The 12988-nt window shown below is 48.7% G+C and overlaps 1 protein-coding gene across 12 annotated transcripts in view; it reads left to right on the top strand.

Annotated features, from left to right (window-relative positions):
- The first annotated feature begins 5091 nt into the window (after window positions 1–5091).
- Window positions 5092–12988, top strand: part of MED12 (mediator complex subunit 12) — a 45563-nt gene continuing 37666 nt past the window's right edge. For 6 of the 12 annotated variants that reach the window (XM_061598164.1, XM_061598154.1, XM_061598159.1 and 3 more), the window contains exons 1-6: window positions 5331–5719; window positions 7912–8016; window positions 8726–8917; window positions 10063–10222; window positions 11671–11846; window positions 12008–12118. In XM_061598164.1, the coding sequence (XP_061454148.1) occupies window positions 5621–5719; window positions 7912–8016; window positions 8726–8917; window positions 10063–10222; window positions 11671–11846; window positions 12008–12118 (843 nt within the window). In that variant the 5' untranslated portion in view covers window positions 5331–5620. Of the gene's footprint in view, window positions 5193–5329; window positions 5720–7911; window positions 8017–8725; window positions 8918–10062; window positions 10223–11670; window positions 11847–12007; window positions 12119–12988 lie in introns of those variants that run through there. The other 6 variants (XM_061598162.1, XM_061598158.1, XM_061598160.1 and 3 more) reach the window with 3 other exon arrangements.

Below are 12988 nucleotides of genomic sequence, written 5' to 3'. Positions count from 1 at the left end.
CCGCCTTGAGGGCCATTTGGCCGAAAGGCGGGGTATAATTAAACATTAACATAACATAACATTGTGTTATGATTTGAATTCCATCAAATTGAATTCCATAGAACGGAACATGTAATGCAACAGAAGAAATAAAAATGCAATTAAAAACCAGTGTGAATATTTAATGCAATGGATGAGCCATCTCCCGTCTTTAACCACAGATTCCTAGACACACCGTGGACCACATGAGTGAAGCTCATGGACCACTGATGGTCTGCGCACCACCGTTTGGGAACCCGACTCTCCAGGGTTTCAGGCAGGGGACATGACCAGCTCTACCTGGAGATGCTGGGGATTGAACCTGGGACCTTCTGCATGCAAAGCAGGTGCTCTCCTGAGCTGGTAGAGCGGGCAGCTATGCCACTGATGAGGAATGACGGTCCAGACACTTCAGTGCCTAGCATGCCAGGGCCAGGACCCACCATGGAGGCATGCCCACGACACTGGTGGGACAGCCATAATAGGGCTGGCAGTAATGAACAATGTCAGCCCAGATGTGCTTGCTGTTCTGCATACCAGTATGGGGTGGGGTGGGAACACAACCGGAGAGGGTGTCGCCTTCACATCCCACTTAAGGGTTTCTCAAAAGTCACAGTGGCCAATCTCCACGAGAAGCAGGATGCTGGATTAGATAGGCCCATCTAGGTCTGATCCAGGCAGCGTAGCCTGTTCTTTGGCTTCCAATTAGAAACCTATTAAATGCACAAAACCTTAGGGAGACATAGAATCATAGTAGAGTTGGAAGGGGCCTATAAGGCCATCAAGTCCAACCCCCTGCTCAATGCAGGGATCCAAATCAAAGCATTCCTGACAGATGGCTGTCCAGCTGCCTCTTGAATGTCTCCAGTGTTGGAGAGCCTACTACCTCTCTAGGTCATTGGTTCCATTGTTGTATTGCTCTAACAGTTAGGAAGTTTTTCCTGATGTCCAGTCGAAATCTGGCTTCCTGCAACTTGAGCCCACTATTCCGTGTCCTGCACTCTTGGATGATCAGGAGAGATCCTGGCCCTCCTCTGTGTGGCAACCTTTCATGTACTTGAAATGTGCATGCAAATGTAGGGATGGAAGTGATGGCCACTGACTTTAAAAGGCTTTAAAAGATTAGTCAAATTAATGGAGGAGAAAGCCACTCACAGCTACTAGCCACTAGCCACGATGGCCATGTTCTGCCTCCAGTGCTGGGAACAGGATATCTCTGAATACCAGTTGCTGGGGATCACAAATAGGGAGAGTGTTGTGGCACTCAGGCCACTCTAAGAACAGGACTAGATGGGCCCCTGTTGGCCTGATCCAGCAGCCAGGCTCTTCTTAGGTTCTCATATATAGGGGTGTTCACGGCAGACTCTTCTGGGCCACGACCGTTGATGATATCATCCTCCAGGTTCCAGGCTGTTCCAGACAGAGGGGAAAGAAGCAACTGTAGACAGACTCAGGGCTGGTGGGAAGTTAAGAAGACCCCTACCCAACCACAGGTACAACACATCCTCAGTGCTATTTAATATCTACATAAAGCCACTGGAAGCTATCACTACGAATTTTCGGAGAAGGTGCCATCAATATGGTGGTGACACTTAGCTCTGTTTCTCCATAACATCTGAAACAGGAGGGGCAGTGGGAACAGGCCGTAGCTCAGTGGCAGAGCATCTGCCTTATGAGTTCAATCCCTGGTATCCCCAGGTAGGGTTGGGAGAGATTCCTGCCTGAAAACCCTGGAGAGCTGCTGCCAGCCAGTGTAGATGATACTAGATGGACCAATGGTCTGGTCTCAGTATAAGGCAGCATCCTATGTTCCGGAGTCAGCTCTGGGCCAGTGCCTGGACATGGTGATGGAATGGATGAGGGAAAACAACCCAGGGGTTATCCTAAGCTTTTTTTCCTACGGCACAAGCAGCCAGCACACTGTCCACCCTTGAACTAGTCAAGCAATTTGTCCCATAATTAGCAGGTCTTTTTTTGTGACAGTACTTTATTTGCTGCTCATGTAGGCCATTTTGTGCTGGCACCCACAATACTTTCATCAGGATATGAGTACCAGCACCTAATTTATTTTATTTTACAAAACAAAAGCACTGACTAGTAGTATAAGGTTATGAAAATTTGAAAGGAATAAGTGTTTATCTTCATTTTCTATTTGTTTTTTTTTGCTCATCTATTTCTTTTTAAGAAACTACCTATGTGTGTTATGTGCCTTCAGGTCGATTATGACTTATGGCAACCCTATGAATCAGCGACCTCCAATAGCATCTGTCATGAACCACCTTGTTCAGATCTTGTAAGTTTAGGTCTGTGGCTTCCTTTATGGAATCAATCCATCTCTTGTTTAGTCTTCCTCTTTTTCTACTCCCTTCTGTTTTTCCCAGCATTATCGTCTTTTCTATTGAATCATGTCTTCTCATTTTGTGTCCAAAGTATGATAGCCTTCTGGCAACTGGTTTTCAGAAGCATACTGCCTCTGACTAGGGTGGCACAACACAGCCATCATGGCTAGTAGCCATTGATAGCCCTGTCCTCCATGAATTTGTCTAATCTTCTTTTAAAGCCATCCAAGCTGGTGGCCATTACTGTGTCTTGTGGGAGCAAATTCCATAGTTTAACTATGTGCTGAGTAAAGAAGTACTTCCTTTTGTCTGTCCTGAATCTTCCAACATTCAGCTTCTTTGAATGTCCACGTGTTCTAGTATTATGAGAGAGGGAGAAAAACTTTTCTCTATCCACTTTCTCAATGCCATGCATAATTTTATACACTTCTATCATGTCTCCTCTGACCCGCCTTTTCTCTAAACTAAAAAGCCCCAAATGCTGCAATCTTTCCTCATAAGGTCGCTCCATCCCCTTGATCATTCTGGTTGCCCTCTTCTGAACCTTTTCCAACTCTATAATATCCTTTTTGAGATGAGGCGACCAGAACTGTACACAGTATTCCAAATGTGGCCACACCATAGATTTATACAACGGCATTATGATATCAGCTGTTTTATTTTCAATACCTTTCCTAATTATCCCTAGCATGGAATTTGCCTTTTTCACAGCTGCTGCACACTGGGTCAGCATTTTCATTGTGCTGTCCACTACAACCCGAGGTCTCTCTTCTGGTCGGTCACCGCCAGTTCAGACCCCATGAGCGTATATGTGAAATTAAGATTTTTTGCTCCAATATGCATAATTTTACACTTGTTTATATTGAATTGCATTTGCCATTTTTCCGCCCATTCACTCAGTTTGGAGAGGTCTTTTTGGAGCTCTTCACAATCCCTTTTTGTTTTAACAACCATGAACAATTTAGTATCGTCAGCAAACTTGGCCACTTCACTGCTCACTCCTAATTCTAGGTCATTAATGAACAAGTTGAAAAGTACAGGTCCCAATACCGATCCCTGAGGGACTCCACTTTCTACAGCCCTCTATAGTAGATAGGAAAGGCATGCCTAGTTCTAACTAACTCACTAAGTTGGAGGCACAATGCCCAGACTTGGGTATTGCTCTCATGGCTCAGGTGAGAGAGCAAAGACAAAGAGGTCTCCTCTCTCCTTGGACAGTCGAAAAAGAAGACAAAGGAAGGAGGGGCAGGTCAGCTTCTCTGAGCATATCAGTTTACAATGGAAGGAAGTTAGGCAGAGAAGAGCACAGGTAAAGGTAGGCAAGCCTAGCCAGCTGGAGGACCCTGACTCTATCTTCCTTCTGGAATACACACAAAAGAACCCAAACAGAAGTTGCTTTTGCGCCACTTCCAACAATTTGGAAGCATGGTTATACATGAGGAGTGGTCTCATATAAGGGTAAGGATACTCATAAGTCACATGTACATGTTTTTAGCATAACTCCTGACAATGTTTACCACAAGTTTTCCAGTTATTGCACATCTTTCTTTTATCCACTTCACCTTTCCCAAGAACACACAATTTTTTTGTGCAGCCTACATATTTCCTCATTGTATGAGCAGCATTTATCGTGATTGATTTAGATTAATATGAAAGCCTAGCCAAGCTTTCTGAGAGAGAGAGGGTCTCAAAAGGGCATGAAAAGGGTCTGGGGTCTAGCCCTTCTTCCTCACACCTCTGCTCAGAGAGCTGCACCGATTGCTGATTTGTTACTGGGCCAAGTTCCAGAAGTTACTATTGGTATATAAAGCCCTTAACACCTTGGTACCAGTTCACTTGCGGGATCACTTTGCCCCATATGTACCCACTCAACTACTTTGATCTGCAGAACTGGCCCTGTTACAGGTGCTACATAATACTCGTTTCACACTGATCTTTTACTGTAACAGCTCCTACACTCTGGAACTCCCTGCCCCTTGACATTAGGCAGGAGCCTTCAATGGACTGTTTTTGGTGCCTGCAAAAACCTTTTTGTGTAGGTAAAACTACTCAGATATGTGAAGATGACAAGCACTTTAATATGTAATTTTTTAAAAATATTTTTAACTGCTGATTTTATGTTTTGAATTCTTTTTAGGTCCACTTGTTTTTAACTTTTAAGTATTGATAATTTTAAAGTATATTTTATGCAAGCTGCTTTTTACAATTCAGCAGTATACACATTCTGTTTAATAAAATAAATAGCAGAAACAAAAGGGGAAAAGCACCAAACTGAAGGCAGGAAAGAGAGACAGGCTCTGAGGCTGAGTAGATTTATTGTAAGCTCAACGCGTTTCGGAATTTGATCAGATCTCCACTGCTCCTGAAGGACAAATTCCGAAACGCGCCGAGCTTACAATAAATCTACACAGCACCCGAGCCTGTCTCTCTTTCCTGCCTAATAAAATAAATATTCATGTATTTTTGTTTAAAATAAATAAAAATGCAAAAAATTAAAACGAAACTAATATATATATATATATATATATATTATTTTTGACTTTAAAAAAGTTAAACTAAATTCCTATTTCCCCCCCTCCAAGCGGCAGTGGGCATTGCTAGCTCTGGGGCTAATCAGATAACACAAACAGTAATAATACTGTATTGACCCAAGCTCGACCTGTTGAACCGCTCGAGGGTTTAAGGTTTCCCCTCCGGCCGATCTTCCAATTCTGCAGCAGAAACCTCGATCGACCTGAAGGGGGCGGCGCTTCCACACAATCACCCTCCCGGAGCCCGACGCTCCCTCGGCATTCTCGGTCTTCACTCGGCAATTTTCGCACATCGGTTAGAACGGTGAGGTGGGGGGCGAGCGAGGAAAGAACGTTGCCAGGTTCAACTCATACTTCGTTCCCTTTCGGCTCATTCCGGCCACAGACGTCACATTTTCCGAGCGTCACTGCGGTGCCTGTCCTTTTATCTCTTAGTCACTGCCGCCGCCGTTCCCCTCGGCAACCATCGCTCCCACCCTTTGGTTCCGGCGCTCCCTCGTTCCTAATCCCGTTCGTCGTTTTCCGCCTCTCGCCCGAGCTTTTCCTTCGGAAGGCTTCGGAGCCTGCCCAGCCACTCCTCCCTCGCCGCCCTGGGCTCGGTCTTCTCCGGCAGGCGTCGGGACCAGCTCGGCTGGTTCCGTCGGCCCTTGTTGTCGCTGGGCCTGCGTCTCCCTTCGGCGGCCAGGCGCGGGCCCGGCTGGGCCTCGCTGCCCCCTCCTTCCTACCCTCACCATGGCGGCTTTCGGGATCCTCAGCTACGAGCACCGGCCCCTCAAGCGGCCGCGCCTGGGGCCTCCTGATGTGTACCCGCAGGACCCCAAGCAGAAGGAGGTGGGGGAGGGGCATGAGGAGGAGGAAAAAGGGGAGGGGGAGGAGGGACCCCCCCGTGGGGAGAGGGCGGTGGGCCAGCACACCGCCCCTGGGGGCCAGAGGAGGAAGGGCGCCCCCTGCGGGCAAGGGCCAATGATCCTCACTCTTGAGCTCTCCAGGCTCCTGGCCATGGTGCTGTAATTGGGGAGGGGGGCCCTTGGGCACAGGTAGGCCACGCCCCCATGAGGAGTCAAGCCCCTTGATCCCCCCTTCTCTGCTCGTCGCTGGCAGAAGACCCCCCCTTCTCCTCCCCCCTTCCCGAGTCAGACACCCAAGATGGCCAAAGTTGCTTTTCCTCCCAGGCAGCAGGTAGAAAAGGTGGTCTGGTCCAGCAGCGATCTGCTGCCTGCCGGCCAGATGCGTACCTCTTTCCCCACCTAGCCACCACTACGGAGCTCAGAGTGGCTCTTTTCTCTCTTGCCTTGGCATCTCTTGCTTGGAGGCATGTTGCTCTTGGACATGGAGGTTCCATTCTGAGAGGGCACACCTGTACTGTCAGAGGCGGTATGCCTCTGAATGCTGAGAATTCTGGCCCTGCTTGTGGGCTTCCCAGGAGGGCATCTGGTTGGCCACTGAGAGAGAGCAGGGTGGGGAAGGTCTGTAGCTCAGTGGCAGAGCATCTGCTTTGCGTACAGAAGGACCCAAGTTCAATCCCTGGCGTTTCCAGGTAGGGCTGGGAGAGACTTTGGCCTGGAAAACTGGTGAGCCACTGCCAGTCAGGGTAAACAGTACTGACCTAGATGGACTGATGGTCTGATTCAGCGTAAGGGAGCTACTTACATTGCTATGATTAGAAGTGTCTTTGTCATGATCCAGCAAGGCTCTTCTTATGTTCATACCTAATAGCCTTAGATGGACCCATTCCACCTTAAGGGCTTGTCAGTATAGTGAGGTGCCACTAGCCGAAGGCCATGCTGTAAGATGCATAATATGTAAGTCTTCAAAGTGTCGACCCATTTATGGAACTTCCTTCCCCTCGCAAGATGTTTGAGCTTCCTCTGTGTTTGCTTTCAGGCAGGTCCTAAAGATACGTTTTGCTTCCATCTGCCTGTGGCTAGGAAAATTGGGTAGCTCATTTGTTCTTGTTTTTGTGTGTGTGTGATGCTGGTTGCTGCAATGTTTTAGGCGGCTCTTTTAATTTTTTGGATTTTTAAAAATTTAAATTAGGTCAGGTTTTAATGGTTGGATATTAATGATATTGTGTTCATTACCTTGCTTTTGTGAGATGCTTTGGGAATATCTTGGTTTTGAAATTATCATAACATTTCCTACATAAATAAATAACAGAACTTGTTGAGACTGTCCTGCTGGAAGTGATAGACCAGACCTCTATGCATTAGTGTGTGTTTTTTAAAAAGAAAACAAAAGTTCTCTGTGGCACCATAAGAATTCCGTTGCTGGATTGGACAAAAACCATTGAGTCCATCCTTATCTCACTAATGGCTCACTAAGAGACGTTCTTAAGCAGGGCATATATGTGGTAGAGGGCAAATGGGGCACTGTTCCACGAACCTCAGCCACAGGGCTGGTCCCAAAGGGTGGCCAGGTCAGACCCTGGCCGAGGGCCCCTGGAGCCAGAGGCCCCGAAGGGCCTCTCAGTAGGATGGGGGAGGAGTAGCTCTCCTTTTCTGCGATCTGCGGCAGAGTAACTACTCTGCTGCGAATCGCAGAGAGGGAGCTTCTTCTGCCCACTGGTCTCTCCTATCTTTTGAGACTGTGGGCTGTGCACGCAGGACTGCCATTAACCAAGATGGCAGCCGAGGTTTCTAAGGGGCTGAAGCCTCTGCTACCATCTTGATTGATGGCAGCTATGCGCATGCGTAGCAGCCCACGCAGACGCAAAAGACAGCAGAGACATAGCCAGCGAATGAGGGAGCAGGGTGGAAGACGCTCCCTCCCTGCGAGAGATAGGCGCATGCGCACATGCCGGGGCCCGGGACAAGCTGGTGCCCAAGGGCCCCAGTATATCTGGAGCCGGCCCTGCTCAGCCACCTTGTTGCTTTCATCCTTATAACCAGTTAGGGGGTGGCGCTGTCTGTTTTTGGCTCTGGCTCCACCCACTGTTGGCCATCACTGCACATAGAGAGAGGTGCTCCATGTTGATTTTTGCCACAGCATCTGGTCTTAGATGCTTCTCCCTCTTTCTTTTGCAGGATGAGCTGACGGCTCTCAACGTGAAACAGGGTTTCAACAACCAACCAGCCGTCTCTGGGGATGAGCATGGCACTGCCAAAAACGTCAACTTCAACCCTGCCAAGGTGAGAGAGTCTTGACTGTTCTGGAAGTGCACCAGCTACGGTCTCCTACACAGTGATGACTTGGATTCTAGACAGTCAGCATAAATGCTGTTGCTTCTGGCTTCTGTTCTCTAATGGATTTATGGAGCTAGAAATGTTGTACTATTTTGCTTCACTGTTTTCCACTCGCTTCCTAGAGTATCTTCTTGTCCTCCTGGGAATGTAGCGGATTAGTGTTCCTGTCAGGTGAAATGTGCACTTGCCACCCCCTGTCATCCTACTTGTCCTGATTTTGGAGCCAGTATTCTGATTGCAGAGTGGGGTGGGTTATTTGAAGCAGAAACAAGGAAACTGAAGGATGGCATAGCTGTTGAGGATGTCTGCGTGAAAGAGCCATCCTGATTCTGGATATGCATTCAAGCTCTGCCACCTGCAAGCTGACCTTGGCCTGCATCTTGCAACCTGCCTGTTTCTCAAGACAGGTGAAAGGCATCTTTGGTCTTAGAATAGACGTCTGCTCTATGTGTGTGTGATTCATTCTTGGTTCCTCTGCACAAAGCTTTCCTAGCTGAGACAAAGGCAGTCTGCAGTTGGTGACTAACGTTGAGCATGCTCAGGCCAGTGAGGCTTTGCTTTCAAAGTGGGAAAAGAGAGTCAAGTCTGTGAACTCCACCAGCCTCCTGATTGCTAAGGTGTGGCTCTGCAAGTCTTGTTCTCTTTTTTTTTCCAGATCAGTTCAAACTTCAGCAGCATCATTGCCGAGAAGCTGCGCTGCAACACGTTGCCCGATACAGGCCGCCGGAAACCCCAGGTGAACCAGAAGGATAACTTCTGGCTGGTGACGGCACGCTCCCAGAGTGCCATTAACAACTGGTTCAATGATCTGGCTGGGACCAAGCCCCTCACTCACTTGGCTAAAAAGGTACTTTTTTAAAAAAAGCTAAGGCTGCCAGAAAGAAGAGGAGGGAGAGTTCTAATGTAAGATGGGGTCTTCTAGTGTAGCATAGAGCTGCTGGGCTGGTAAGTAGGGCAGCCCGAAGGGACCATGGGTCACCAGCCAGTGAGCTACCAGGATCAGTTCAAGGTGACTGCACCAGCAAATGAAACTCTGAGTGGCTTGGAACCCAAATACCTAAAGGAGTAGGTATTCCCAATATCAAGCATCTTGGATTCTTTCCCAGTATCAAGCACCTGGGATCCTGCCATGGGCAGCTGAGGCCTTGTTGGTGGTGCTGCCGCTGGGGGCTGCCCAGTTGGCGTTGACACATGACAGGGCCTTTTCGGCAGTAGTTCCTTGTTTGTAGAATGCCCTCCCTGGCAAGGTTTGTCTGGCCCCCTCATTATTGACTTTCAGGAGGAATGTAAAAACATTCCTGTTTGCCTAGGCATTTGATGGCTGAAAGATACTGTTCCTGGCACTCAGGAAATCACTGGTTGAGAGAATGTTTTTAAGTGTTCTTAGGATGCTTTTTAGAAAAATTATTATTGATCTGTTTGGGGTCCTTTGGGAAGAAGGGCAGGATATAAATTGAAGAAATAAATAACAATAGTGGCTGAACTATGACCCTGCAGCCAAATGGGCCTGTTTAATGGTGACTCTTGGGCTGTTTGGGAAAGAAATGCATCCAAGATGGACTTGTCCCCTCCTCTGTGTGCCAGAGGATAAGCACTTTGTGTGTGCATGGGGGTGGGTATCTCTGAAAATTATGGCTGGACTGGAGAAGAAAGGAAGAACAGACTGGGGGGGTACTGGGGGGGAAAAGGATAATCAGGAACTAGTTGGAGCAATGTGGAAAAGCCAGAACGATTCAGAAGCAGCATGGTATTTGGCTGAGAAAGGGTTAGCAAACTCTTTGGAAGGGGTTTTTGTGTGTGTGGCAGAAGCTGTGGCTCCAGGTCACAAGTTGACTTTTTCCAAATGTGACTCCTTGGCAAACCCCTCCCTCCAAGCAAAATGGGATCACCATTTGGTGTACATCTGTAGCTTGCCTCCTAGTACAGCATTTGTTTGTGGGACGGACAGCCCCTCTCTGATTCCAACTCTCACCTTCCGTCCCCCTCTGGCAGGTGCCCATCTTCAGTAAGAAGGAGGAGGTCTTTGGTTACCTAGCAAAGTACACTGTGCCTGTGATGAGAGCAGCCTGGCTGATTAAAATGACCTGTGCCTATTATGCAGCCATCACAGAAACCAAAGTGAAGAAGCGGCACGTCATCGACCCATTCAGCGGTAAGGGCTACTTCTCCACATTGCAAATGCCACCTAGATTAATGCAGCGCTGTGGGACTGGACTGACTTGTGACTCCTGGAGATTTATTGTTCTTCAGGCTGCTGCACCTCATTGTTCTTCTAGAATATGGATGGGGAACCTCGGGCCTGGGGGCCAAATGTGGCCCCTGGAACTCTCCCCAGGCCACACCTCTCACTGCTCTGCTGTGCACCGTGAGTGTTTTTGCCTGGCTGGGATGTGTGCTTGAACTCTGATGATGCCTCTTGCTTGCCTAGATGGAGGACATAGAGTGGGGTGTGTGAGTGTGTGTAGAAACTAGACTACTGTACAAAGGTAACATCTGCATTCATTGATCCTCCCAGTTTTGCCTCTGTCTCTGCTCACCATGGGCACGTGGCCCTTAGGAAGTTGCTCAGAAGGGAATGTGGCCCATGGGCTGAAAAAGGTTCTCCAATCTTCTTGTACACCAGGGATGGGAATCTTGTGGCTCTCCAGATGCAGTTGGACTACAGAACCCATGATCCCGTACGATTGACCATGCTGACTGGGGCTGATGGACTTTGGAGTCCTTCAACATCTGGAGGGCAGCAGGTTTCCCATCCCTGTTCTAGGCTGCTGGTATCCGTTGGCCTGTTTCCTCCCACAGTTGCTTGGACCAGGCCACCTTACGCCTCTAATGCCCTGGACTCCTTCTGGGAGGAAAGGCGGGAGATAACTTTAATAAATATTATTAATATTAATAATGTTGTAGTTCAGCCTCTGAGTCCGCAACAATCTGCCACGTTTCCCACAATTCGCTTTTCCTTACTCTCCCTAATCACTGCAAGGTTCAGTGTGCTCAGCTCTCCACCAGGGGTATAGTCATCCAGTGTGTCTCAGGGAAGGGTGTCTTAGACTGCTTAGGTTTTTTGGGAGCAGGGTCCTTATGTCTCCAGCATCCTATGAGCCATTCAGCATGAAAGGGAGTGTGTTGGTCACTGAGAAGAGTCTTCCAGCTTGCTTCCTTGTCCTTTTCCTACTGATGGGAGCCCGTCAGAGTGAAAGGAGTTCTTATTAGTTGCTACTTAAAAAAGCCAAGCTGTGGAGAGTGATGATTCTGTAACTGCGGAAGAAGAGACGGTGAATCCAGGTGATAGCATCCCATCTATATCATCAAGCAGTTTGATAGCAGCAGGAGATAAATGTGTAGACATTGAATTCAGGAATTCATGCAAAATCTCCGACTGAGAAAGGACAGTCAAATGGTGACAGGGATAGAGAAGCAGAAAGCAGTATTCAAGGCTGGCCATATTATTCTAAAACCTTAGAAGGGGGCGTGGCTGGAACTATTATGAAGTGACCCTGCACTTCTGAATTTGCCACTCTACTCCTGCTCCCCACCCCTTCAGGCACAGCCCTGTCTCCTTTTCCCTTCCCTTCTCCGCTAACAGCTGTTCTTTCCTTCCAGAGTGGACACAGATCATCACCAAGTTTCTGTGGGAGCAGCTGCAGAAGATTTCAGACTTCCACCGGCAGCTGCTGGCACAGGCCTGTGCATCGCCCTCCAGCCTCATGCCCCAAGAGGTGGAGTACTCCGTCAAGCAGTGGGACTACAATGAGAAGCTAGCTATGTTCATGTTCCAGGTGAGATGAGAAGGGCACAGCAGCTTGCTTTGGCCATGCCTGTCCTTTTCTCTTGCTGGAGGCAGAAGCACCTCTGCTGCCTTCAAGCGGGAGCTGGCCAGAGAAAGGGCTGCATGGATTGCCTACTTTTTGTCTGCTCAGCTCTGCCCATTTGCTTCCAGGATGGAATGCTGGACCGGCATGAGTTCCTGACCTGGGTGCTCGAGTGTTTTGAGAAGATTCGGCCAGGCGAGGATGAACTCCTGAAGTTGCTCCTGCCCCTGCTGCTGCAGGTCACCTTACCCCTTCCTCGATGACTATCGTGATGATGGTGTTTTTATTTATTTAGAGTTTTCCAACCTGCTCTTCAGCTGAAAAGGCTCACAGAGTGGCTTGTATAAACTCAACAACAAACAAGACCGTTCCTTCCTGCAGGCTTACAATCTCAAAGACACAACACAAAAGGAAAAAGGGATGGAGAGGGAACAGGGGAAGACAATTCACTCATGGCCCAAGTTCTTAGTCAAAAGGTTCTTATAATGACCAGCTTGTATGCAAGCAGTGGAGGGAGGGGAATGGTCAAATGGTAGCTGGTCTCTCAGCCATGCCGACGGAGTGCATCCTGTTGTCTTATCTCTCCCTCTGCTGTAACATGACAGAAGGCCTGCTGGCAGATGTCTGCCGAGGGTGGGGTGTGGCTTTTCCACTGCTCAATGGCCCTGTGTGCCAGAACCTGTCCACGACTCTTGAAATGGGAAAGTCTGTCTTTGCCCCTGCTCTCTGTTTTCCCCCAGGTCAGGCAGGCTGAAACTTAGAAAAGAGCCTTTGCTTCAGCAGTGAAGCAGCTCAGAACGAGGACTGGGGGCCTCCATCCCTTCCTGCCTCTCAGCCAAGCCCTGATCTGCAGGCGCTTCCTGCTCCTCCCGAGTAGCCTCTGGCATAGGCAGCCGGGCGAATCGGCAGAAGCTCTGCAGCTCCTGCCTACTCACAGGCTCCAGTAGCCCTGGAGAAGATAAGTGGTGGGCAGGAGTATGAGAACTGGTTGGGAACCCCGGCAGCTGGGGCAGGGATGTCCAGAGAACTATTGCCTCTTTTGGGGTAATGGGCAGAGTGGAGATGTGCTGGAGGGTCCTGCCTCCCCTTTGTTGCTCCTCTGAGAAGAC

Source organism: Rhineura floridana, chromosome 16, assembly GCF_030035675.1.
Source record: "Rhineura floridana isolate rRhiFlo1 chromosome 16, rRhiFlo1.hap2, whole genome shotgun sequence".
NCBI lineage: Eukaryota > Metazoa > Chordata > Lepidosauria > Squamata > Rhineuridae > Rhineura > Rhineura floridana.
This window is presented reverse-complemented; position numbering and strand designations above follow the sequence as displayed.